At 37.8% G+C, this 26,687-nt stretch overlaps 1 protein-coding gene across 23 annotated transcripts in view; it reads left to right on the top strand.

Annotated features, from left to right (window-relative positions):
- Positions 1-26,687, top strand: part of CFAP46 (cilia and flagella associated protein 46) — a 92,849-nt gene that overhangs the window by 28,580 nt on the left and 37,582 nt on the right. For all 23 annotated transcript variants that reach the window (XR_012662863.1, XR_012662862.1, XR_012662864.1 and 20 more), the window contains 15 exons: positions 1,845-1,968; positions 2,892-3,022; positions 6,116-6,261; positions 6,794-6,927; positions 8,458-8,670; positions 10,014-10,227; positions 10,574-10,723; positions 11,443-11,550; positions 13,326-13,507; positions 15,434-15,565; positions 16,767-16,932; positions 22,371-22,470; positions 22,584-22,722; positions 23,247-23,430; positions 23,873-24,032. Coding sequence is in view for 20 of the 23 variants with exons in the window: in XM_075107898.1 (XP_074963999.1) it covers positions 1,845-1,968; positions 2,892-3,022; positions 6,116-6,261; positions 6,794-6,927; positions 8,458-8,670; positions 10,014-10,227; positions 10,574-10,723; positions 11,443-11,550; positions 13,326-13,507; positions 15,434-15,565; positions 16,767-16,932; positions 22,371-22,470; positions 22,584-22,722; positions 23,247-23,430; positions 23,873-24,032 (2,283 nt within the window). In the remaining 3 variants the exon portion in view is untranslated. The remainder of the gene's footprint in view (positions 1-1,844; positions 1,969-2,891; positions 3,023-6,115; positions 6,262-6,793; positions 6,928-8,457; positions 8,671-10,013; positions 10,228-10,573; positions 10,724-11,442; positions 11,551-13,325; positions 13,508-15,433; positions 15,566-16,766; positions 16,933-22,370; positions 22,471-22,583; positions 22,723-23,246; positions 23,431-23,872; positions 24,033-26,687) is intronic.

The raw sequence follows: 26,687 nt of genomic DNA, 5'->3' as shown, positions 1-26,687 counted from the left end.
TTGACTTTGACTGCTTTGCACAGTCTTAAAGGTTGGACATAACATGTAGTGGCAGCGTGTAGAGAATATTGCCATACAGGTGAAGTGGCAGTTCTGCTGAATTCTGTGGCAAAGCTCTTATTGATTTAATTAGGGATCTAAGATTTATATTGTGATACTGGAAGAGGAAATGTTACTGTTTTCCCCTCTGAATTAATCTGAATCTTATTGTTGTGCTTAAATTATGCTGTAATTTTAATTTCACTATGTGCAACTCCTGAATGTTCTTACCCAAGTCAGTTTTAAGTGTTATTTTCAGAAGTTTCACCCCATAATATTCTGTGTTAATTGCATACATATTAGGTACTCATTCTGTATGTAATTGTCTTTCTATTCTAAAAACTTGCTTTTGAGAGACCAAGTTTTGCACAGAGATGTAGACATGAATTCTTTATTTACTTTCTAAAGCATGGATCATAAATAGCCATGTTTCTTACGCCACAGACAGTTTCGGTTTGTGACTATACAGCCTGTTGTTGAAGAGGAGTGGACAGGGAGCAGTTTTTCCACATTACTTGAACTGTTTTATCTTATCTTGGCAGTAAAGCAAGTGTATGACTAACTTAACTAGCGTTCTGAGTGTACCCAGTGTACTCCCAGGGTAGAGATTATGCAGGAGGAAGGGAATGCTACAGGAGTCCTGTAGCTTCCAAAGCAGCCTGCTTGTGCCATGCAAGGCCTTGCAGTTCTCTCAGGCCATCTATTTAGCCAGGCCAAAGTGTTTACCTTGCATATTCTCATTTCAAATTTGATCAATTGATGACTTAGGAGTGTTATTTACAGAATCAACAATTCCACTTTGTGCAGTACATTTTAGTATGTGAAAATGATTTTGTGGAAAACTTTTTCGTGCATGATTTAAGGTGATAAAATGCATTGTATTTGTGCAATGAAAAGAATTAAAAGCATGGTAAGACATTATGCCTCCCTATTTCATTGTAAGTGAATTTAAGTGAACCTGCTTTATATATAGATACAGATACAGATATATAGATAGATATAAAAGCCAGAAACACTTCATATGTATTTGCTGCTATTATTTGGCAAATTTTTTGAGGATCAAATTTAAACTTAATGCAGTGTGCATTATGTTAGGCACCATTACTTGGAGTCAAATGAATGTACGAACTCTTTGGATTTCCCAGTACATCAGGTTACTTGTATTCTAATGCAAAATACCTCCTCTATGTTGTTTACACTGCAAAAAATAAACCCTTTTTGATGTATCTTTACCACTGTAGTAATTTTCTGCCTCGGGGCCAGCTTGTTCCTCCCTTGAATAATTTTTTTGTGTTTGTTATTTGGTTAGTATTTTTGCCCAGTATCTTGTTGACTAAGCAGAAAAAAGGTCAGTATTCTCAAATTAAAACAATTTTAATATTGATTGAAAATGTGTTTGATAAGTGTTACTAAAATTCAGCATGAATGTGAATGTGAACTTTATGTATTACTTAATCCATTTACTCTTGACTGAGGCTAATTAGAGCAATGCATGTCCTGTCAGAAAAGAGGTGTACTTGAGATATTTGGGGGCAAAAGAAGCATAAATAATAATTTTTTCCCATAAATCCCATAATTTTGTATGGGACAACTATATCTGAAGATACAGGAAAAATAGAATAGATGCTGATGGGGTGTGGTTTTTTTCATGTTGGTTTGTTGGTTTCGGGAAAGCTTGGCCTGAAAAAAGGGCTGGATTTCAAGTGTTCCAGAAAGTAGTTACGAATCAAATTGCATACCCTTCATGTGGATTTTTTAATCTCTAATACTTTGAAATTACCTTAAATTCTTTCTTCTTTTCTAAGTTTCCACAGGTAAAAGTGGAAGTCAAATCAGCTACCTCTGTGCAAAAGCACAACATCATCTTAAAAGTGTGGAGAAAGTTGATGAACATTTGAAACACTTAAGAAATGAAAATGACAGGGAGAGGTAATTACTATAGCCAAGAAGCATCTCTTTCATCTTGTGTAGAAGCCTTTGATGGGAAAGTTGCTCATTGCAGCTGTTAAATTACTTGATGATACCTTGTAAGAGGCTGAACCTGACAAATCATTTAAGCATGTGTTTCACTTGATGCCTGCAAAGTTCCATTATGTTCGCATGCTATGCATAATTGTATTCCTTCACTGTTTCTAATATGTTCTCTTGTGTGCACACGTAAACTCACCTATTTTATTGATATGAACTGATCATACAGAAGAATGAGCGGATTAAGGATGGAAGACTGAATAACTTGATGTACAATTGAAATTTTGCTCAAGTGTCTTTTTAGGTGCTTGTACCGCATTGCATGCTACAACTTTTTTGATAAAGAAATGAGGTAGTCCATTCTGAGAGTCGGAAAGACTAATCTGTAGGAAAATCACAGATTTTGGTTTGAATATTTGTATATAATTTTATCATTCTTTATTTAAAAGGAGGTGTTTGCTTTTTTTGGTGCACTAAAAATTTCTGTGATAAAGTCTAAACTGAATTGTTTTCTAAAAAAAATCTAAATCCAAGCTTGTTTTCAAGACTTATTTTGAAAGTCTCATCAGTTTTGAAACACTTAGTTTAGTTTATTTTATAAGATAGATAATTAGGGGTGTCACGCACATCTTGAAATTTCAGTATTATTACTTTGCAAAACAAAAATTTTGTCCCACTCTTGATCTGCTGAGGGGACTTTATTTTAAATTAATAAAGTAATAGTGTTACCTTTGCTACTGATAAAGTCTTCCATTTATAAATTTTTATTAGAATTAAAATTTTATTTATGATAGCTATCATAATTATGATTTTTTGGTCAATCCTGAAATGTGGAAGATAATCCTGCTTATAAAGTAATTTTATGTATGCTTTTTCTTTGGTAGAATTATACTTTGGGCCGATTTGGCAAAAGTTGCACGTAAACAAGAAGTATGGGATGTCTGCCGTGCAGCTTGCAGATTTTGTCTCTTGTATGATGATACTTTGTTTAGGAAGGTAACAAAACCTAAAAAAAGTAAGTGAACAAATTATTTTGAATGTTTTAAGAGGAACTTTTCCCCCATTTATCAGAGTTACTTGAAGGAGTCAGCCAATATTCTTATTTTCCTCCCTCCCATTCCCAGAGTTCCCTGAGACTCTAGCCTGTTACTATGTATTGGCATACATGGAATTTTCTTTCTAGAATCTAGAAATCAGTCAATACATTTTTCTGTTGAAACCATACTTAGTCTTCAGAAGTGTTTCACCAGTGCTAAAGAAAAGTACTTTTATGAAATGTGTCTACCTGTCTAAGAATAGTACCTGTCTAGGTTCATCCACTAAAGGTTATCTAGGTCCCTATTATCCATCTCTGTCATACTTAATTACCTGAGGAAGCTGAAGAAAAATGGATGATCAGTCACTTTGTATCAGGCTCACGTGGTAACATTTCTACCCTTTAGTCTCTTATTAGTGGTTCCTCTGAGGTATCCAACCTTGTTTGTGCCTTGTTCCTTGGTGCCTGCTGGAAACCTACCACACATGTTAAAAGAGTTCTCAACTCAGGGAAAGAGCACTTTCGAACCACTAGCTGCTTTCTGACTTTTACATATCTCTTAAAGATTTTTTTTTTGCCAAGAAGGCCAATGGTATCGTGGGTTGCATTAAAAGCAGTGTGGCCAGCAGATCAAGAGAGGTTATCCTCCCCACCTATTCTGCCCTTGGGCTTGTTCAGCCTGGAGAAGAGAAGGCTGAGGGGGATTTCATCAATGCCTATAAATATCTGAAGGGCGGGTGTCAGGAGGATGGGACTGGGCTCTTTTCAGTGGTGCCCAGCGACAGGCCAAGGGGCAACGGGCACAAGGTGGAACGTGGGAAGTTCCCCCTGAACATGAGGACAAACCCCTTCCCTGTGCGGGTGCCAGAGCAGGGGCACAGGCTGCCCAGAGAGGCTGTGGGGTCCCTTCCCTGGAGACATTCACCCCCCGCCTGGACGCGGCCCTGTGCCCCTGCTCTGGGGGTGCCTGCTCCAGCAGGGGGTGGGACGGGATGAGCTCCAGGGGTCCCTTCTAACCCCTGTCATTCTGTGATTCTGTGAGTTTGTAAAACTCACCTTTAAGAACAGATAAAATTCTAGTACACACCTTGTTGGCTGTTTGGTTTTTATTTTTGTCTCTAGACTATGCTAATTGAACCTATTCCACAATTTTTCTCTAGACTGGTTCCAAGACCCACTTAAAATAGGGCATTAATTTACCTGTGTTCTTCCACAAGTGTTGCATCCCCAGACTAGCCATGTTTCATCTTTCATCTCTTTTCCAAACTAAAGGGGAAAAAAAGAGAAGCACTTACCAGAAACTCAGGGCAACCATACACCAAAAGCATCATTAATAGGAACTGGTATGTTCTTTCTTTCTTTCACAAGTTTTGCATCTACACAGTAAAGGCATCTTTCTCATACTCTGAACGTTTACGGGCCCTTATAATTCTATCTGTATTGGCCTAAACACTTTTCCAGGGCAGGCAGGAGATCAAGACACTTTTTGTCTCTCTTCAGAGGTGTTTCAAATGGTTCAGTCAAAGTGTGTTATGAGGTTGCTGAAGTTGGTCGATGCTTTCAGAGGTGGAACTTCACTGGAAATCAAGCAGTAACTTGTGACCTTGCTGAAGGTCTCCATTCTCAAGAACTGTGGAGTGGCCTACTGGAAAAGCACTCATACTTTCATTGAGTGCTGTGCGTTTCTGTAAATACAAAGGAAACAATGCTGAATTTAGTGGGGCAGTTGAGGTAATCTGTTCTGGGCAGCTTCTCACTGCTACTTACAGTTAAATGAAATGTGAATAAGCTTGTGGATACTCAAGGCAGGAAGAGAAATTTACAGTTGACTGCAGTTCTCTGAGAACTGTTGACACTGTTCACTTTCATGTTCCACTTAATTTTTCTTTACTACTACTACTGAAAAAAACCCCTTGGATTAGTGGATGAGAAAAATGAAATGTTGTCTTTAAATATAACATATTGAGGATAGGGCAAAGGTAATTGTTGTAGTGTGAAGACCCGCTGCAGAGGCTTGCTGGTTTGTCAGGCCTGAATAAAGTCAAATAATTCCAGATGTTCTAGAGTTACAGAAAAAGAACATACTGGTTCCTATTAATGATGCTTCTGGTGCACGGTTTCTGGTAAGTACTTCTTTTTGCCTTTAGTTTGGAAAAGAGATGAAAGTTGAAACATGGCTAGTCTGGAGAAAGTAAATACATATGATTGGCCAAGGAACCAGGAGCAATCCAGTCAAATTATCAGACTGTAGGTTTTAAGAGAACAAAAATATTACTTTTGAACAGAAATTAAAAGGTTATTTTGGAATATGGAAGAATGGTTTAAAACAATTAGACAAAGACTAATTAAAGTTAGATTTATCGAAGAGTATTGAATGTGGTGGGTCAAACAGAACATCTGGTTCAGGAGATTGCTTGGATGCAGATTATGAAAAACCGTGAAGACAGGCCAGGAAGAAAAATAGCTTTGTGTATCCTATTTTTTATGCCTTTCCTCAAACAACCACTACTGGCCAACAGTGTAGAGGGAACCCACGGTGACAGCTTTTATGCTTTTACTTTGTGTTTATATTAAAATAATCGTGGTCCTTTCTCTTCTTTATTAAACCAAAGATAAATAGTGCTATTTTTCTCTTTATTGATGTGTATGTTGCCAGAAAGTCAAGCCCATTCATGAATTAAACACACTGAGATTTTAGCCACTACATAATGTCCAGCTCTCCACTTCCACTGAAACTATAAAATTGAGCTAGAGGCCATGGGTTGTTTTTATATTAGTGTAATTTCAGTATGCATGTTATGACTGGAGCAAGTTATTTGCTGCAAATATTGAAGTTTATGCAGCAAAATTGCAGGTAACCAATACCTCAGCACTGCTTGAGAAGAAAGGCTTTTGAGTGCAATAAATTGTACTGATAAAAAAAAATTGAGTGAAATAATTTAAAATCTATACTTGTTAACTCTTTCTTGTGGATTTACGAATGTGAAGGGATTTTTAAATTTTAAACTAAAGGTGATGTTTTTCTCATCTGCATGGTAATAATAATGTATTTATGTATTTATTTATTTTTAGCACAGAAGAAAAAATCTAGTACAGCTGTGATGGACGATGATCAGGGTGACAGCTTACCAGGAGAATCATTACTACCTGCTAAATCCTTCTCTTTTGAAAGAGATTTACTCAGAATATTAGCAGAAATAAGATTCATTAATGCAGAGGTAAATAAATTACACAGCTGTCGTTCATATTTGTTTTGTTTAGCTTTGTTTTATGTATAATTTTATGTATAAGTCTTAAAGCAGTGGAATTTAATTATTGTCTATCTCCACAGGAACTAAAGGAAGAAGTAGTTTCATCAACCATCTTTATCAAAATACTGTGTGAAAGTAACTATAGCAATAGTTCAACTGCAGGTTGTGATAACACTTTTTCGCAGGGGATTCTACTGTAAATGTTTGACGTGACATTGTATTTCTGGATCCTTAAAGTTCCATCATGATTAAAAGAAAGAAATTTTTTAAAAAATGTTTCTTTTCTCAGTGAAATTATTTAGTAAAATTAGCTGTAGACGTTTGGAAGATTATGAAGTATTTTACACTGTTCTTCCTATATTATACATGCCTGTACAACATCTGAAAAAGCATTTTGTATTTTTTCATTTTTGAAGAGGTAACAACACTAATACTAAGTCACAGTCTATTTTCCCAATGATAACTTGAGTAGGAAACTTATTTCTCTGTATCCTTCCAGGCAACTGTTCATTTATTAAGGTTGCAGGGAATTGAATTGAATGATCATGCTGTACCTCCAGAAGATACAAGCCAGTATTGTCCAGGATATGTTTCACATCTTCCTGAAAGTGATCCAGAATGGAAAACATACAGGTGCTGTTATTTAATATATAACAAGACCTAGGAACTCTAAGAGATTGTTATTATCACACACAGATGATAACTGCAAAAGTTATTTCTTCTTAGTAAAATTAATTGTCATCAGATGCTTCATATTTTTAAGTAGTCATGGTAATGGGAAAAGGAAAAGAAACTAAAAAAATAACTAGAAATAATTTTTCTTTAGTTTGCTTTCATTACGGAGGGTACATTTTATTTTTCATTTAACATTTATTTTTGTGAAACTAGAAGCTAGTATCCCAACCTTAAAGACAATTAAATCTGTGTTATATTGACATTTAAGCCATGAAATTCTATGCTTAAAAATGTATTTCCCCAAATCAAAAAACTCTTTATCTTGCTTTATAGCTCCTATAATTATGTCTGAATACCTGAATACACAATGAATTACCTCAGTTTGCAGAACTAGTCTGTTCCATCCAATCAACTGAAACGAATAAGGGAGAGTAGAACATAGCAAGTACCAGGTTTTTTTCTGCTCTCACTCAAATATTTCTTGTCAAGGAGGAGATGGGGGGGGAGAATTCGAAGATGATATTTAAACTCTCTTCTGTTCACACTCATACTAATATTAGCCTTACTGTGACAGTGGTCATGTCCTGAAAGAGTAGGATATTAGAGTTGTGTCCTTCATTAAGTCTGAAGATTAAGTAAAGTTTCTCACACTGTCTGCTTGCAAGTGTCCAGTAAAATGAGAAAAAGTATAAACTGATCAGAACCAAGGGACAAAGAAGGTGAGGATTCTGTTCCAAAATTTGCTGCTAAGCTTTTCTTGAGTTTACCCAGTTAGATTAAAAACTCAGAGGAAGAAAGCACTTTGATCTACTGTGTCCTGTACCATTGTCAGTTTGTGCTTTTGGTTTTGTGACTTAACCATTCTGTATGGTCATTGAAGACACCCTTTTTAATATTGTTTTTTCTAAGTAATGGTACAGCTTGATAATTAAGGAAGTAAAAAGAAATAAAGTTATTGAAAGAAGGTTATCGCATAGACTGAAAAAAGATGTTATTCTCTTAGAAATGAATTTAGCATTTCAGAACCTCTGGAGATACCTTTAAGTGCAAGAACATGTGCAGTTGTTACATGAAAAGGACACCTCCTTAACACTTGAACAGAATGCCTGCCTTGTATCTGTGTTCAAGTGCAGCACTGTCATGGACATTTAATGATTTCTAGCATTGGTGTGTGGATTCACACATGCATTTTAAAAAACCATGTGGATGAAGCATTGAACTATAGCCACTATTTTTAAGCTAATAGCATTTGAGTGTCAGAGACTATTCACTTTATCTTCATTCATGATACTAATTCCTTTCCTGAGTCATCTTCTTATCCAAGTAAAATAAAAGTTAATGGATGAAGACAATTAATGCAACTGAAAGGTAATTAAAATTTTGTTGTTGTTGTTGACTGAGATGTACTACTGCATATTTAACCTTATGATAGAATTCCTTCTAGCGTTGAAGTTTTGGAATAACAGATTCTTCATACTAATTTTATAGTTTATGGATAGACTACTTATCTCAGTATGCTATGGAAAACTTCCAACGTGCAGCCAAAATAGGAGAAGAATTGAATGAAGCCTGGATTGTTCACAATGCTGCAGTGTATATCTTAAACTACAATAGACATCTTATCTCTTCAGGAAGACAGAGGGAAATTATTGAGTATCTTCAGACTCTTCTTGGAGCCATCAAGACTGTTGGGCACAATGGGTAAATTTAGATGTTTGGTTATGAACATGCTCTTTTTGGGTTTTTTTATAAACCAGAAAAAATATTTTTACAAACATTGTAAATTACTTTGTGCTATGAAAGACTCTTATTGCTGGCTTTAGTTAGTGGTAGAAGGACTTTGGTATATACAGCGTAGTTCAGAAGATGAATTAAATTTTGTTGTGTGGAAATGACTTTTTAATCCTTTGTATTTGCTCTTTGTTACTGTGCTCTATAAGTCATATTAACTTATATTAAACAATATTAATTTCTCTTTATTGTGGCATAGCAACATGTGCATGTGAAATAGCTTTATGTTAAGCTAGTCAGAAAGAATCAGAAAAATTTCCTTAGCCTGTGAATTTGCAGGACAGTCTGAAATGTGTTTGCTTGCTGTCGGTTGCTCTGAAGTTTAATTATATTGTAAATACAGTTCATTGTAAATATAGCTCATTGTAAGTATTTCTAACCAGAGTAAGGTGGTTACTACTGGTTCTGAAATACAGGAGGAAATGGCGGGGAGGGAATGTGCACATTTATAGACCATTAAAGTGGGAACATAGATCCCACAGTGATTTAGGGAAATCCTGCTCTGTAGTAAATGCAGTGGAAGAATGATTAACTACGACAGAAAAGATGCTCAAGTCAAAGTCTGACTGTAGGACAAAATCCTAGACACTTTAGCTCATTATTGACGGTGACCTCAGCACTAGGCAAACTGTTAGGACCAGCAAAGGTGGCTCTTTCAATGGTATTACAGAACAAAGCCTAAAGTGCAGTTTGTGCAGAGGTGAAGACTGGTAATACCTGCTTACTAATTGTGATATTTATATAAGCATGTTTCAGCAATAATCTCTTAGTAATAATTGTGTTTTCTCAAAAACCAACAAAGAAACAAAACAGATTTTCAGCTCAGCAGCTGATTGGCATGAAGAGTAATTCAGTGTAATAAATAAATAGTTTTTTCTGAGGGGTTAGTCTTAGGTTAATTTTTTAGGAAATAGTTATTTTAATGCATAGCAGCCTGCTGATAAAAAAAATATTCTAAATGTGTTTGACATAAATATGATTTATTTTTCCTGCAAGGAGATAGAAGCTTCAATTATAGAAAGAGCTGAAAAGTATGATGTGAAATATGAAAGTTGGTTGTGGTTTTTTTGTACATTTAACCATTTCAACTGCTTTTCCAATGGGAAAATTTTTGTAACATCTATAATTTTGCTTTCTAAGAAAAAAAAATCTAGATTTTCAAGTAATGTTTATTACTTGAAAGTAATAAACTTTGTTATTATCCTCTTATATCTGTTGCAGTATGCACTTCTGATTTTTGTTTTCTTCTGCAGAAGTACAGCAATTTTATTGATGTTATGTAATGCTTTGGCTCGGGGCTTAATTCTTCGTTGGATTCCAAAGCCAAAACTTGCTGAGAAGAGAAAAAAAAATGCAGCAACAGACAGAAGCAGAAAAGCTGCAGCAAAGAAGAATGAAAAAGCAGATCTCATCCAGTCTTTTTCAGTAGATCCCAGAGGACTTGCCGATATCAAAGCTGCCTTAGAGGTACAAAGCCCTCATTTTTTGTAGTCTTTTTTGTTTTTGGTCTGCTGTCCTGCATTGCAGTTCATATAAATTGTAGATATTTTTGCGAAAAATAAGCTACTATCTTTTACAGTTCCTGCCACCACAGGTCCTCCCTAAATGCACACTGAAGTTCCTTACCAGCTGAGGCTGAGTACCGTAACTTTTGTTTGCTATATGGGCTGACTTAATGGAGATGTTGTTAGGCTTAGAGATGTATGTGCAGTAGTTTTAAAATAACTAACAGGTGGCAGGTTCCATACAAAGAGCTTTCCGCATTTCTCCTGTATTTCAGTCTTTTTTTTTTTTTTTCTCCCTTGGTGTTTAGATTTGTGAATTTGCCCTAAATGTGACAACTGGAACGATATCTAATGAAACAGTACCTATTGCTGCACAACAACAGATCATTGCTACGTGGGTGAAAACAAAGCAGTTAAATCAGCAGCAAATCAGACACAAACTTGGGACTGAGGAGGAGGTATTATTTCTCTGAAATCCTGCATAATGTTGAAACTTTTCTCTGAAAAATTCAATTCATAAATTTAATTGACTGAAATGATCAATGTGTATTTTCTTTATATATTTTAATACATTGTGAAAATAAATTTTGGCTGTAGTTCCCATAAATCTTTACAGAATACAGCAAATTTTTCACATTCAGCATAGCAGTGAGTCTCCATTTCTTAACTCTACCTTCTGTTTTTAGCTGCCAAGAATAATTATGGTGATGTTTGTCATGAGATGACTGTATAACAAAGTTGGTTTTGAATTCATACATTTAAAATAATAAAATGGCTGCATTAAAAACATTAAGAAAAATCAGCTATATTTATACCAACCTTTAATATGGTCTCTTTGTATGTAGAATATGGAGCTAGTAAGTTGGAAATTAATTTTTTCTATCATTTTATTATGTCTATAAAACCAGAATCCCTCAGTGATATATGGAATTTACATTCATTTTATTGTGGCTGTGTTTTTTTAATGTTGGAACTGTAGTGGTTCAGAGTTCACAGTGTCAATTAAAAATAAATAAATACATAAAATCACCCATTTTAAGGACACAATAAAGAATTGCTTAATGTAAATTGAGGTTTTCAAACATAATTATTATTACCTTGTCATCTCAATTAATTTCCTTAATAATATTAACTTGCAAAAATAATCTGTTAATGTGAATTTTGTATTTCTGCTTAGAATAATGATGAAGCACAAAATCCTACAGCAAGAATTCTTGTTGGTCTAGAAATGTATTCATGTAATGGCTTGGGTCTCATGGATTTCACTGTTCCTAGCTTACCTCAGGTATTTAGTTTTGTTTTATTTGCTCTTGAGTTTTAAGAAATTGCATCGTATAAATGTGATTTCAGTTTCAGTTTTGGATGGAGGCAAAACTAATTTTGAAACTTTGTGTGCCATTATTTCCTGCAAAACTTTCCAAGAGATTGAGTAGTTATGACAGGTATAAAATTTTTGTGTCTGAATATTTTCATTGATCCAAAACTCAGATAGCATTAGAATACTAGAAATATTCCCATGTTGCTCTAATAAATTATTTCCCTAACCATCAGATGACCATAATGGGTTCAGATGTACAGAAACATACTTATGACTTTTCATTTTTTTGTGGAGAAAACTTCATGGAATCATAGAATCATTTAGGTTGGAAATGACCCTTAACATTATCGAGTCCAACTGTTAACCTAACACTACCAAGCCCACCACTAAACCATGTCCCTAAGCACGATGTCTACACATCTTTTAAATACCTCCAGGGATAGTGACTCAACCACTTCCCTGAGCAGCCTGTTCCAGCGCTTGACAACCCTTTTGACAAAGAAATTTTTCCTAATATCCAACCTAAACCTCCCTGGTGCAACTTGAGGCCATTTCCTCTTATCCTATTGCTTGTTACTTGGGATAAAAGACCGACCCCCACCTCACTGCAACCTCTGTTCAGGTATTTGTATAGAGGTGTATTTTAAGGTTTGTATTAGAAGTATTCAGAATTTCAACAGAAAACTTCATGTTATAGTGGATTTCTTTTTGGCAGTTGCAAGGTAGAACACAACTGCAATTTGTTACTATTTGAAGAATTAGGTGGCTTTTTGGTAAGTCTTATACAAGGCATAGTTTCTTAAAATACTTGCTTTTGATCAGTCTTCCATGATTACTCATGCTGAATGGTGCCACGCTTTTCCTGTGATCCTGTTGGTTACCACGCTATTCAAGAGGAAAGAAGGTGGTGTCTAAAGGTTTATACCCTGTATTTTCAAAACAGTGAGTTGTAGTCTTACCTGTTTGATTACCAGATTTATAATTTCTACCTCCTGTAAAGAGCTTTCTTGAAGGGCTAAGATGTACTTCCGCATTTAGCTAGGAATCTGATGACACTGTCTAACACTTTTGTAGAAGTCCTTCTTTCTGAAGACTAGGATCTGGGTCCTTATAAATATATAGGTACCTAATTCTAGTTGGTCTACAGATTTATGCCAAATATTATGAGTTAGCTTTAGCTATTACTTCAGCGGCTTAGTTTTGGAGAGCAGTTTTGTAGTATCCTCATTTTGACCAATTTATTAACAGCATCTTAAAAAGATGGATTTGCCCACACATGCAAAAGCAAGGAAGACATTTAGATAATGAAACTATATATGAAACACTGTTGTTGTAAAACCAGTTCTATCTCCCATTCTTACCTTTAGCTTACCTTTAGCTTAACTAAAATGGGCACTGAAATTCAGATGTCCTGTTCCACTGATTTTCAGAAGAGGACTGAGGACATATAAGAAGTCCTGGCAGATACTGCTGGTCAAAAGGCATGCACACTTAGAGCTGGATTTACATACACTATCATAATACTTCTTACAAGGTGAATGATGCTTCTCTATCGTATATTTTTATTGTTCTTGTAACTTTGGTTTTCTAGATTTTTTAGCATGGACTTGTTCTGCGTGCAGGTGGATTGTAGGGAAGGTAAGCATGTAAGTGCTATAGAAAAGAGCATGATAAAAAACTGAGGTTTAAACTCTTTTTTTTTTTTTTTTTTTTTTTTGCCCCCCCCACCCCCTCTCCCCCAGTTAGTGAAACTGGCGTTAGAATGCAGTTGGTCAGACACCTTAGTGGAACTGCAGACCCTGACACGACTGACATATTTTGCATATGTATCACATGACTATGAAATAGTGATGACTTGTTCCAAAAGGATCTTGCAATCAGATGAGAATATTTTCCACAATGGAGGTACTAAGAAATATGAAATGTAAGTACATGGAATTTTGCACGGTACTGTGGTATACTTGAACGAAGTTTTGAAGAAAAGAGTTAAAGAAGGTTAAATGCATCTGATCACATAATTGAAAGTGAAAAAACCTTTTTTACAAAGGAACCACACTTGTTGCTATTTGTGCTGACTCTGTCATTACCAGTTAGTTACGTACTGAAGATGATGTTTGAACTCTGCAGCATAGCCTGAGTAAAAGGCAATTTGAGATCCAGGTAGTGGCTCTGGACCTAGTTCAGGAAGATACATGAATTTTGTTATTTGAGTGAGTCAATAGGTCATGTATAGATGTGTTTGAGTGTCTTCCGGGGGAGCATTGCTTTTCTGAAATGGTCTCTGGTGATCATGGCCTTTTCACACTGTTATAATTTTCAGGCAGAAAGTAGCTTATTCTAGCTTATTCTTGCTTCCAATGCTGAACTGGCTTTAAAACACAGTTCGTGGAACTAGATGGAGCAGTGAATGATGGTAGGTGATAGCAGCTACTATATTCCAAGCTCTGGTATCAGGTAGTCTTTATGGTCTTCACCACCCATGAATACGGATACAATAGGAATGTAACTAATTTCTTTAAAAGCCCAGTGTCTTACTTAACTGATAGTTTAAAACTTTGATCTCAAAGGAAAAAAGAAAAAAGTTTTCGTATATAAATGGATCTGTTGGTAGAGTCCAATATTATAAAAAGGTGATATCTTTTGATCCTTCTATTTTTTTTACATAGTTTCCTCCAAAACGAGAATGCAATTTTATCAAGAGAGGAAGGAATCGACTCCATTTAGTAACAATTTGTTGGAATGTAGAAAGTGTGAAATAAACCTGTGAAACACCTCGAATATAATTTATTGTTCGTTTTTTCTCTCTGAAAAATAATTTCTCTTTTAAAAAATAATCTGCTTTTTGTTTGCTACATGGGGAAAAACACGTAAAACCAAATAATATGGAATACATAGTTTCAGAACATGACAGAAATTGAGAAAATACTGCGTATCTAGCAATCTGCAAACTAGTGAATGATATAATGGTTGATTCTTTGACAAAGAAATGTAGTAATGGATTGTCAGTGCTGTTTCCAGAGAAATGGACGATAAACTTAGTCTTCCTGTGGTAAAACATAGCTTCAGAACAAAGAAGAGTTAAATATTTAACTTTGTTGTTGTTGTTGTTGACTTGTACTGTAGAACGCTGGTGCCCTCTCGTGGAGACAAATCATAGTTGCATTATAGTTCTCACCGCTGGGGGGACAAGTCCAGCTAGAATGTCTACTTTTCTCTATAGGGTTGCACATTTTAAGACACGAAAAAAATCTTGCAAATAGTATTACTTCTTTTCTTACAAAATCTCAGTTAACCAAAGACATCAAATTTATTTACTTACTTATTTTTAACTTCTGGGACTGAAATCCTTTTCTTTTAAATGTAGTGGAATATGATCCAAATACATTTCTCCAGAGCCCTGTGCATACTTTACCAGACATAAGCAAGACCAATTCCAAAAGAAAGTATGAAATATTGTCTAATTTTCCCTATTTCTGTTTTTAATTGCTTGTCCTGTAAGTTTGACTTCGGACTAATATTTTGCTTGATATACAATAGTGAATAATGGGGAGAAAGCCCCAAATCTATTTTCTTCCCTTGCTAAATGTAGATAATACACTTTTAAAATCTGATTTCACAGTTACTTTCATTAGAGGTGTGAAAAGATATTTCTAATATCTTTTCACATAATGTTCAGTTTTTCAAATGTTTTATGATTTTAAAAGAAAAGTCAGTAGAAGCATTTGTAACTTCCAAAGCTAGGGAGATAGGGAGACCTATTTAGTAACAACTTGAAAGCATTATTAATAGAAAATGGTATGTGCTTAGCTTGTAAGACTTAGCACTTCTTGAATTATTTGCCTTTATTCAGGCCTTGTAACAGAATGAAACAAGAAATGTTAAGCACTACTGCCTGTATACAAGGAATGAGTATAATGGAAAATTTGTCTGGAAGAAAACATCTGCGTGTAGCAGCATCAAAAGCCTTTGTTCAGAGTGCCAGGTATGTTTTATTTTGCGAGAAGACTAATATAAACCACACCTAAAATTTGATTTACAGATTTGGGGATTAACATATTCTCTCCCAAGACTGATAAAAATCAAAACAGTGAGTTGAAATTCTTAACAAAAGATCTGACCGGTTTTTACAGTTCAGTAAATTTATCAACTACCATATCTTCACGTAGCTGATCTTGTAAAGTCATAGGATCATAGGAAAATCTGGTTGGAGGGGACCTCAGAAGGGCTCTAGTCCAAATTCCTGCTCAAAGCAGGCCGGCCCAGGGCTTTATCCAGTCTGGTCTTGAAAACCTCCAGGAATGGAGACTGTACAATCTCTGTGAGTAACCTGCCCCGCTGCTTGACTGTACTTATGGGGAAAAAGTTTCTGCTTATATCCACTCTGAACCTTTCTTATTTCAACTTGCTTGTCCTGCCGTCCACTATGAAGAGGCTGGCTGCTGGTTCTCAATAACTTTGTTAGGTTATTGAGAAACTTCTCCTCATTAGGTCCCCCAAAGCCAGCTCTTCTCCATGCTGAACTAGCCCTGTACTCTCAGCCTCTACTCTCAAGGCAAGTGCTCCAGTCCCTGGATCATCTTGGTGGCCCTCCATCGAGCTCATTGCAGTTTGTCCATGTCTGGCGTGTGTTGGGTGGCCTAGAACTTGATGCAGTAGTCCAGAGGTGGTCTAAAGAGTGCTGACACCAGGGTGGTAATCAGTTCCCTTAATCAATTGCCTGTTCCTGTTAATAACAGGAACAGGATGCTCTTGGCTGTTGCTGCCAGGGATAGATTGACTAAATCCATAGCATTTTAATAATTGTTCTGTTTTGTAGTGTATTTAGAGTGAGAAATTAACATAATAGGAAGAAAAAAAGAAGGCAGATTATTCCAATGAGAACATCTTGTGTGGATTTCTGCTATGTTTTTAATGAAGGCTCTTGAGCTAAGTTAACACAAATACAGTAACACCATCAATATGGTACTTGATTATTGCTACTTTTGCTGAATGTGTGAAGGTGTTTTGTATATAAAAATGGAAAATACCTTTTGTATGAAGCTCATATGCTAACGCCTCATTGCTGAGATTATGTATGGTGGTGCATAGATCAGGTAAATCCAGATGTTTGTAGAAGTAAAATCCGTTACTTTGTCTAGAGTGTGATTGTTTTCCTTCATTAAGCTGTACTTCACTTTCTTCAGGTACGCAGGTGAAGCTGGAAATTATTCCCTTGTAATGTTTGCGGCTAGACACTTCTGGAATACATGTTTACCTTTGCTAGGCTCTCTGTGTGACAGAGAGCAGTTTAAAGAACCTACTGAAATAATTCTTAAGAATATAATTAAAACTGAATCTAAAAATAAACAGGTAAGAATATCTGGTAGTTATTGTTAATTGTGCTTGTGTTTAATGATTGGTACGGACAATGAAGAAAAATTTTGGTTTGCTTGGAAGCTCTTGCTGCATGATTGAAGGTACCTTTCCTAAGAAAGTGACTTATTTGCCATAAACACATAAACCAACCACCTCAAGGGTGTGCATGGCTACAGCGGGTCCTTGTGCACCCCTCCAGGGAAACCTGCGTGCTCAAGTACCTCTCTGAAATGCCTGTACACCAGCACACGCAGCATGGGGGATAAACAGGAGGAACTAGAGATCTGTGTGCGGTTGCAGGGCCACAATCTCATTGCAATTACAGAGACACGATGGGATAGCTCGCATGGCTGGAATGCGATCATGGATGGCTATAAGCTTTTTAGGAAAGACAGGTCAGCAAGGTGGGGTGGGAGGGAGCAACTGGAATGCATCGAGCTCTGCAGAGGGGTGGAGGAATAATGAGTTGACAGCTTGTGGGTGAAGATTAAGGGGCAGACAAATATGGGCAACGTTGTTGTAGGCATTTACTACAGGCTACCTGATCAGGAAGAGGAAGTTGATGAAGCCTTCTACAGACAGCTGGAAGTAGCCTTGCAATCACAGGCCCTGGTTGTCATGGGGGACTGCAACCACCTCAATTGCTGGAAAAGCAACACAGTGAGGCATGCATGATCCAGGAGGTTCCTGCAGAGCATCAATGACAACTTACTGACACAGGTGGTGGAGGAGCCAATGAGGCAAGACGTGCAGCTCAACATTGTACTAATGAACAAGGAAGGGCTGGCTGAGGATGTGAGTATTGGGGGTAACCTTGGCTGCAGTGACCACGAGATGGTGGAGTTCAGGATCCTGTGTGGTAGAAGCAGGGCAACAAGTAGGATTACAACCCTGGACTTCAGGAGAGCTAACTTTGGCCTCTTCAAAGACCTGCATGGAGGAATCCCATGGGTTAGGGCTTTAGAAGGCAGGGCGATCCAAGAGAGCTGGTCAATATTCAAGGACCACTTCCTCCTAGCTCAAGATTGCTGCATCCCTATGAGGAAGAAGTCAAGCAAAGGGGCCAGGAGACCCAGACAGATAACCAAAGAGCTTCTAGAGGAACTCGTATGGAAGAAGGAGGTTCACAGTATGTGGAAAAAGGGACTGGCCACTTGGGAGGAATATAGGAATGTTGTCAGGGTATGCAGAGATGCAACGAGCAAGGCTGAGGCCCACTTGGAACTAAATCTGGCAAGGGATGTCAAGAATAACAAGAAGGGCTTCTTCAAATACATCAGTAGTAAAAGGAAGACTGGGGAAACTGTGGGCCCACTGCTGAGCGAGGTGGGTGCCCTGGTGATGCAGGATGCAGAGGAGGCAGAGTTACTGAATGCCTTCTTTGCTTCAGTCTTTACTGCTAAGGCTGGCCCGCAGGCATCCCAGCCCCCAGGGGTGAGAGAGAAAATCTGGACAAAGGAGGATTTCTCCTTGGTTGAGGAGGATTGGGTTAGAGATCACCTAGGCAAACTCTTTTACTTTGAGGGTGAGAGAGCAGTGGCACAGGCTGCCCGGAGAGGCTGTGGAGTCATCTCCTCTGGAAATATTCAAACCCCACCTGGACACGGTCCTGTGCCCCCTGCCCTAGTTGTACCTGCTCAAGCACGGGGGTTGGACAAGATGATCTCTAGAGATCCCTTCCAACCCCTACCATTCTGTGATTCTGTGAAACAGACATGGTTTCTTACCTGCATTCACATAGCACATGTTCACATGTACACAGAATTGCATCCTCTTTTTTTCCGTTTGGTGGTTCTTCTGGTTTTAGGCAATTGTCAGACTTGCAACAATTTTCTTCAAAATAATTAGCTGTCTGAAGGGCTGTAGTTTTTAACTTTTTGAAGCTTTCAAAAGGGAATCTTTAGAAAATATTCAAAAGAAAATCCAGAAAAAAAGATCTGTCACTTCTGGGAAGGACGATAATAGATCTTAAAACACAAACTCAGGAAAAAAAATGTAACTCAATTAAGGTTCCCCACAGCCACAACTGCATATTCAAATTCCTCTTCTAGCTGCAAAAAGGAATTATTAGTTTGCATATCTACAGGTTTTTTTAACAGACTATTTGCACTTTGGCAGTAGGAAGAAGTTATAATTCAAGCTGTGCTGGGAGTCAGTGATAAAATTAAATACTTACTGATTATGAACAGCATATGTATACTGGAGAAGTCATCCCCTTGAAACAGTGTGTAGGTGATGTGTATCATACAACACATCTTGCTGTATGAAATTTCTTTTGCACACTGAAACTTTCCTACACATTTACAACTCTTCTTACTTCAAAATCCCCCAGAGCTGGTCTGTTTCTCTTACTAGGTTTGATTTAAATATCAGTGAAGCTGATGTGAGTTTTCCTGTGCATTTCCATGGGCACAATTTCAGTTAGAGCTTGAAGGATTTATTAATAACTTGCATTCAAGCTCAGTGGTGCCAATGTGAGTCTGCATCTCAGATCATCAAGCAGTGTAGTACACGAATAGAACACTTTATTTTTATTTCTCCTCAAAGCATGTATAAATCACAATCAGAGATAGCGACTGGTCTGCGTGATTCCAGGTGCGTAGGAGACAGAACTGATGAGTACACTGTGTACTTGGAAGCACAGTGATGACTGCAAACTTAATGGAACTTTGACAGTGTTTGGATATATAACAGTAATTGACCATAGGCACAGCTCTAAAGGTTTAGTTATTTGCAGAGATGATACATTTAAAACCTATAAAAAGGAATACTTCATTATGTATATGTAGTTAGCTGACAACCGCAGCGTATCTTCAGAGTGAACCCTTAATAAGTCGTATTAGAAAGCAAGTTATTAACGTAGATAATGAAAGTATAGTTATAGATACCATAGACTTTTTATGTCTGAAAATGTAATTCTTGTGAGTTAGACTGCGTTGTAACTTCTGATATTAGTTAGAAAAAAATATTTCCTATAAAAAGAGCATTCTATATTTTATTATTTTGGGAGTTACTGAGATTTTTTTAACATATACTGTAGTAGCCATTGTAAGAGGCAGGAACTGGTCTCCAGTGATCCTTGATCAGGCTAACTCTAGGCAATTTTTAAATGCAGTCGCATCTGGAGAAGTGTTTATCAGAAGATAACTTTTAGTTTAGTTCAGCAAGGCAATTGTTCACTTACTTGAGATATGTACCAGCCTGAAAACTAAAAATTTGTTAATAAAAAAAAAAAAGTGAAAGCAAGCACTGCAAAAGCTTTACAACTGCTATTACTAGCTTTCTTAAAACAAGAATACAGATTGTTTTTTCTCTCAGTTCGCTGTGGTCAGCACTGGACATGTCCTTCACCCTCACGTTACTTCCACAGAATCATAAAATCATGGAATGGTTTGGGTTAAAGATATCTAGTCCAACCCTGCTGCGATGGGCAGGGCATATTTCACTTGATCATGTTGCTCAAAGTCCCCTCCAACCTGACCTTGAACGCTTCCAATGATGAGGCATTCACAACTTCTCTGGGCAACCTACCTGTTCCAGTGTCTCACCACCTCATCTTAAAAAGTCCCCTCACTTCCAATCTAAACCTACCCTCTTTCAGCTTAAAACTGGTGCCCCTTCTCTGTCACTACAGGCCTTGGTAAAAAGTCCTTCTCCGTCTTTCTTGTAAGACCCCTTTCTATACTGAAAGGCTGTAATAAGGTCTATTCAGAGCCTTCTCTTCTCCAGGCTAAACAACCCCAACTCTCTCAGCCTTTCCTCACAGGAGAGGCATTCTAGCCCACTGACCATTTTTATGGCCTTCCTCTGGACCTGCTCTAGCAGGTCCCTGTCTTTCTTGTACAGGGGATCCCAGAGCTGGATGCAGTACTCCAGCTGGGGTCTCACCAGCGAAGAGTAGAGGGGGAGAATCACCTCTCTTGACCTGCTGGCCACAATTCTTTTGATGCAGCCCAGGATATGGTTGGCTTTCTGGGCTGCAAGTGCACATTGCCAGCTCATGTCCAGTATCCCTAACCAGTTTTCATCAACCAGTGTCCTTAAGTCCTTCACCACAGGGCCACTCTCAGTTCATCCCCCATTCTGCATTGATATTGGAGATTGTCCTGACCCAGGTGCAGGACCTTGCACTTGGCATTGTTGAACTTCATGAGGTTTGCTCCTCAAGCCTGTCAAGGTCCCTCTGGATGACATCCCTTCCCTCTAGCGCATCAACTGCACCACTCAACTTGCACATTTGCTGAGAGTGCACTCAATTCCATTGTCTATGTCACTGAAGAAGATATTAAGGTATTGGTCCCAGTATGGACCCTTGAGGAACGCCAGTCATTACTGATTTCCACTTGGGTATTGAGCCATTGACTGTAATTCTTTGGATGTGGTCATCCAGCCGCTTCCTTATCCATCTAATAGTCCATCCATCAAACCAATATCTCTCCAGTTCAGCAGCAAGAAGCGTGTGGGGGACTACATCAAAGTCTTAGAGAAATTCAGGTAGATGACATCCATAGCTCTTCCCCTGTCCAGTGATGCAGTCGCTCCATTGTAGAAGGCCACTAGATCAGTCGGACTTTGTGCCTTCATGGAAGTAAATGCTGATTTGACCACAGCTGATAAATCTTTGATGATGCTAATGTAATGATTACCCAGAAGTTGGAGCTACGGATCAGATTATTTATTAGCAAACTCCTTTATGTATTCAATGGTCAATATGTCAGTTGAACTGTATATGGATCTGTTTGTGAAACAAGATAATGAAATAATCTTTGGAGTTGCAAAACTCTGCTGTAGAGGGGAGGGAAACAGTTATCATGTCTCTCACCCTTGGGTGAGAATTGTAATGGTCATATTTTTACAGGTAAAGCCAGCTTAGCAAAATGGGATAAGAGACATTAAGTCATCTTTTAAACATTTTCTGAAAATAGTCTGAAAATATAAGCTGTTACTCATTTTTGACCAGAGAAGTTGTGGATACACTGCTTGGATAAGACTATGTAAACACTACCCTAGATAATTTAGTTTCCATTTAACTGGTGGGTGACTGAACAAGGCCCAGAGCAACCTGCTCTATTTCAGCCTGCTTTGAGCATAGGTATAGACTAGAGGGCTCGAGGGGGTCCCGGCCAACCTCAACTATTCTGTGATCCTCTGACAGAGTACTTCAAGATTTCATGTTATTTAATCAGTGTAACTGATTGAATATTATTGAGTCTGGCTATTGCTGTATTGGTTTTGTATTATAGGACTCATTCTGGAGAAATGGCTGTGGTTTTAATCTCCTGCACAAGTAGCTACTTAAGTAACAGGTTAATAGTTCACATTAACCATATTAATTGGTTTACAAATGAAACCGAAGTACAGTAATACTGAAGGACGTATGTTAGCCGAAAGATAAAGTGCTAAAGTACGCCTTTTTTTTTTTTGTCTTTTAGGAGAAGAAAGATATGTTGCTTTTGCATCAGTTGCCTTTGCATCAGTGGATCACAAAAGATTTTCAAAGTATTGGGTTATCAGTTGGATGCTTTCTCCCAGGCATGTTCTTCCTTCTTTTGATCTGGTTATAGAAAAAAAAAACACCAATTTTTTGTAATACCATTATTCTAATGCTGCAGTATGTTAATAAATTATTTGAATATATTTCAAAGGTGCTGAGGAAGATCTGACGTTAAGAACCTCCTTATATGGGTTACTATTCCACATACATGCTGATAAAGCTGACTGGGAGGCAGCATTGGAAGTCCTGGATGAAGCTATTCAAGTTTTGCCTCAGACAAGAGACAGGCTGTAAGTTGCTTGACTTATTTTTATTAAAATAAGCATCCTGATTCTTGAGAAGTATAAAACTCTATCTTTTTTATTTTGCATTGGGAAAATAGTATGAATACTTTATGGCAGTCTGCCAGTTCTTGTAACAGAAAACAGTGTTGAGTCTTTTCAGTGAAAAAGACATATATTGTCAGTGCTTCTTACCATTAATCTGTTATTAATATTTGTAAATGTCATTTTTTGTAAAACTTGTGTATAAGTAGTATCTTTTCCAAGAAAATAGGCACATGAAATGTGGCTATATAGCAGAAACTTTAATCTTCCTAGCTGTAAACCCATTTACATTAAATGGAAACTGAATTTTCTAGGGAGGTGTTTACATAGTCTTATCCAAGTTCAAAGATTTCTGCCCTTTTATGTCAGTTTATGAACTTTACGTCTCTGTAAGATACTGATATGAAGTGGTTATATCTATCTTAGTCACGAAGTTACTTTACAGCTACAGATGCAAATAATTTGCAGGTTTTTTGCCCGTTTTCTAGCCTGATTTTTAAACATATGGCCACAGCCAAGGCAGGACTGGGATGCAATTTTATGATGGACATTCAGAAATTCAGAGATGAAAGTGAAGATTATTTGTCACATATGTGGCGTCATTTGGTAACAGTCTCCAGAAGTATCGTTGGACAGTCAAGCTGTTTTCAAAATGCAATCATTGCTTTACAGGTTTGTCAGTTTTTACTATATGTTCACATGCTGATAGAGTGATGTTTCTCAAGTGATTCAGGGGATTGTAAGTTCTGTGAAGTTTAGAACTGAACTGGTAGGAAGGCCATATTCTTTACCATTACTTTTTATAACTTTGAAATTTCTCTTCAGTTGGAAAACTCTGTACGGTTGAATCTTGGTATCCAGTAAAAGTCGAGTTGAATCATGTCAAAGAAAAACATCTGAGTAGCCAATTGCAAGAAGTGTTGATAAAGAATTAACTCGTAGAGTTTTCTGTTACATTCCGTTTAGCATAACTTTGATATGTGATGCAAATAAAACTGCTTACTGTCAAATTATTTTTTTTTCCTTCTGTTAAGACTATGTTGAAATTTTGAACATAATTTTTGTGGTTTACATCACCAAATATAAATAAACTCTTCCTTTATTACTTTTATAGAAACAAGAAAATGAGTGGCAGAAAGTTGATTATCTGATGGAATTTGCAGAATGGTTATATTGTAACCAGTTTCCCCTCAATTATGTTATTAAACCTCTGGACTGGGTGGTAGATCTCTTGCTACATATGAAATTTCCTATGCAATCCTCACAAGAAGAAGGTATGTAAAAGGTGTATATCCTTCAGAGGAATTTCTCAGCAGCAAATGCAAGGGACATTTTTAATTTACAACTTAGTTACCACAAAGAAGGGTGCCAGCTTGGCTGTACTTTCCCCAGTATTCCCTGTCATTCGTTTAGTGCTAGCTTAACTCTATCTGTGAATTGCGTCGTGCCATGGAGACCTACCGTCAGTCTTTTGGTATAAGAAGATAACAGCTCCTATCTGATGTAGGGATTCCTGAGTTGTAAGAATCGACCAGAAGGCAGCGCTGGGCAGTTTGTTTCAAATGCATCCTCAGGGAGGGCCAGACGTAGCTGTAGGAAATGGCTTCTGTGCCAAGATTTGGATACCTATGTCCATTGCTCTTTCCTTGGCTTCATCTAGTATTTTAGGATTTATTTTTCCAAAATGACTTTCTGAGGGATGTATGCTTTCAAGTACTTATGTAACTGTGTAAAAATTATTTGGTCCTTTGTGTCCTCTTGCAGTGGTATGCACTCGCTGACCTATTTTGGTAGGATACCCTGTTACTTAATTGGAAAAAAAATATCTAATTTCTGGAACAATACTGTACTGTGTGGTATTGTTCAACATCATCTCTGCTTTTATTTTTGTGTGGATAGATGAGAGATCAGACAAGTACTTCTGGTGTTTGCGCTGAAAAAGATAAATGTTCAGTGTCTCTAGTATCACACATTTGATTGAAGTCACAGTAGCAATATTCTATTCATACTTTTAGTGGTTTTGTTGGGTTTTTTTACAGCCCTATGGCAATTTAAAGCTTGTACTTGTTTGTTAATGATCTTCCCACCCAGTTTCACATGGTTGCTTGTGGTTACTGGATTTCTTACACCACCTATGCTTGAAGAAATTTTTTATAAAACTTGTAATGGAAACAGACGTAATTATAGTAGAACAGCCCAGATCAGAAGGGATCTCAAAAGATCATTTGGTCCAACCGTTTGTGGAAAAGGGAGCCTAGATGAGATTATTTAGCACCCTATTCAGCTGTGTCTTGAAAACCTCCAGTGATGGGGACTCTGCCACACCCCTGGGGAGGTTGTTCCACTCATAGATTGTTCTCATTGTAAAAAATTTCTTTCTTTTATGAAGATTGAAACCTCTCCAGGTGCAACTTGTATCCATTGTCCCTTGTCTTCTCTGTGTGGCTTCTTGTGAAGAGAGAGCATCTGTCCTCTTTGTAGCTGCCCCGTAAGTACTGGAAAACTATGACGAGGTCCCCCGAGCCTTCTCTTTTCCAGGGTGAAAAGACCTTAACTCCTTAAGGCTTTCTTCGTAGGGCAGGTTATCCAGCCCTTTGATCATCTTTGTGGCCCTCCTTTGAACCCTCTCTGGTCTGTCCATGTCTGTTTTGATTTGTGGGGACAGGAACTGGACACAGTACTCCAGCTGCAGCCTTATAAGCACTGAGTACAGTGGGTGAGATGGTCACACCTCTATCTCACCTAGTAATGCCTTGCCGATGCAGCCCATGATCTGACTAGTCTTCATTGCTGTAGCAGCACGCTGCTGACTCATGTTTAGCTTGCTGTCCACCAGGACCCAGGTCCCTTTCAGCAAGGCTGCTCCCCAGCTACACAGAATCTAGTCTACTGGGCTCTTTGGTTATGTTGTCCCAGGTGCAGGACCTTGCACTTGTCTTTGTTAAGCTTCATGCTGTTCTTTCTAGCGCACTTTTCCAGCCTGCCTTTGTCCCTCTGTAAGAAGGCTCTCCCTTCTAACATGTCCATCTCACCACCCAGTTTGGTGTCATCAGCAAACTTGTTGAGGGTACTTTCAATCCCATCATCCAGATCATTTATGAAGATGTTGAACAGCTCGGCTACCAATCCCTTGGGGACCCCACTTGTGACAGGCTGGCAGCCTGATTAAAAACCATTGATCACCACCATCTGAGTGCAGCCTGTTAGCTATTTCCTGCTCATCTCGCAGACCACCTATCCTGTCTGTATCTTGCCATCTGTCTTTTATTATGAAAGAAAAAAATCAATCTGCTGAACTGTCCCTTTCACTAACTTTATACTGTGTTAGTCACGCTCAGAATTCCCTCCATTTGCCTGTTACTTTAATAACTTCATCTGTGACAGTCATTCATAGAATCATAGAATCAAATCATAGAATCATAGTATGTCCTGAGCTGGAAGGGACCCGCAGGGATCATGGAGCCCCACTCCCGTCCCTGCTCAGGACAGCCCCAAATTCACACCGTGTCTCTGAGGGCCTTGTCCAAGTGCTTCTGGAATATCGCTAGGCTGGTGTCGTGATGCCTCCCTGGGGAGCCTGTTCCAGGGCTCCACCACCCTCTGGGGCAAGAGCCTTTCCCTAATGCCCAGCCTAACCCTCCCCTGGCACATCGCCCTGGCGTTGGTCACCAGAGAGCAGAGACCAGCCCTGCCCCTCCTCCTCCCCTCATGAGGAAGCTGTAATAACATAAAACACATTGGATTATGACATAATCCAAGTGACGTAATCCGCATTGGATTATGTCATAGGTGTTATGTTACCACACTCTGCTTTATGTTTTAGAGCATCAATTTAATGTTGAAAGAGAACTGTGTCGTTATAGTATTTCACTTTAAACTGAAAATCCGCTGAATTACTTGGTTTTGAATTTCAAGCAGAGTTGGAATTT

The sequence above is a fragment of the Phalacrocorax aristotelis genome, chromosome 12 (genome assembly GCF_949628215.1).
Source record: "Phalacrocorax aristotelis chromosome 12, bGulAri2.1, whole genome shotgun sequence".
NCBI classification, from domain to species: Eukaryota; Metazoa; Chordata; class Aves; order Suliformes; family Phalacrocoracidae; genus Phalacrocorax; species Phalacrocorax aristotelis.
Note: the sequence above shows the minus strand (reverse complement) of the source record. Positions and strands in the feature narration are given on the sequence as shown.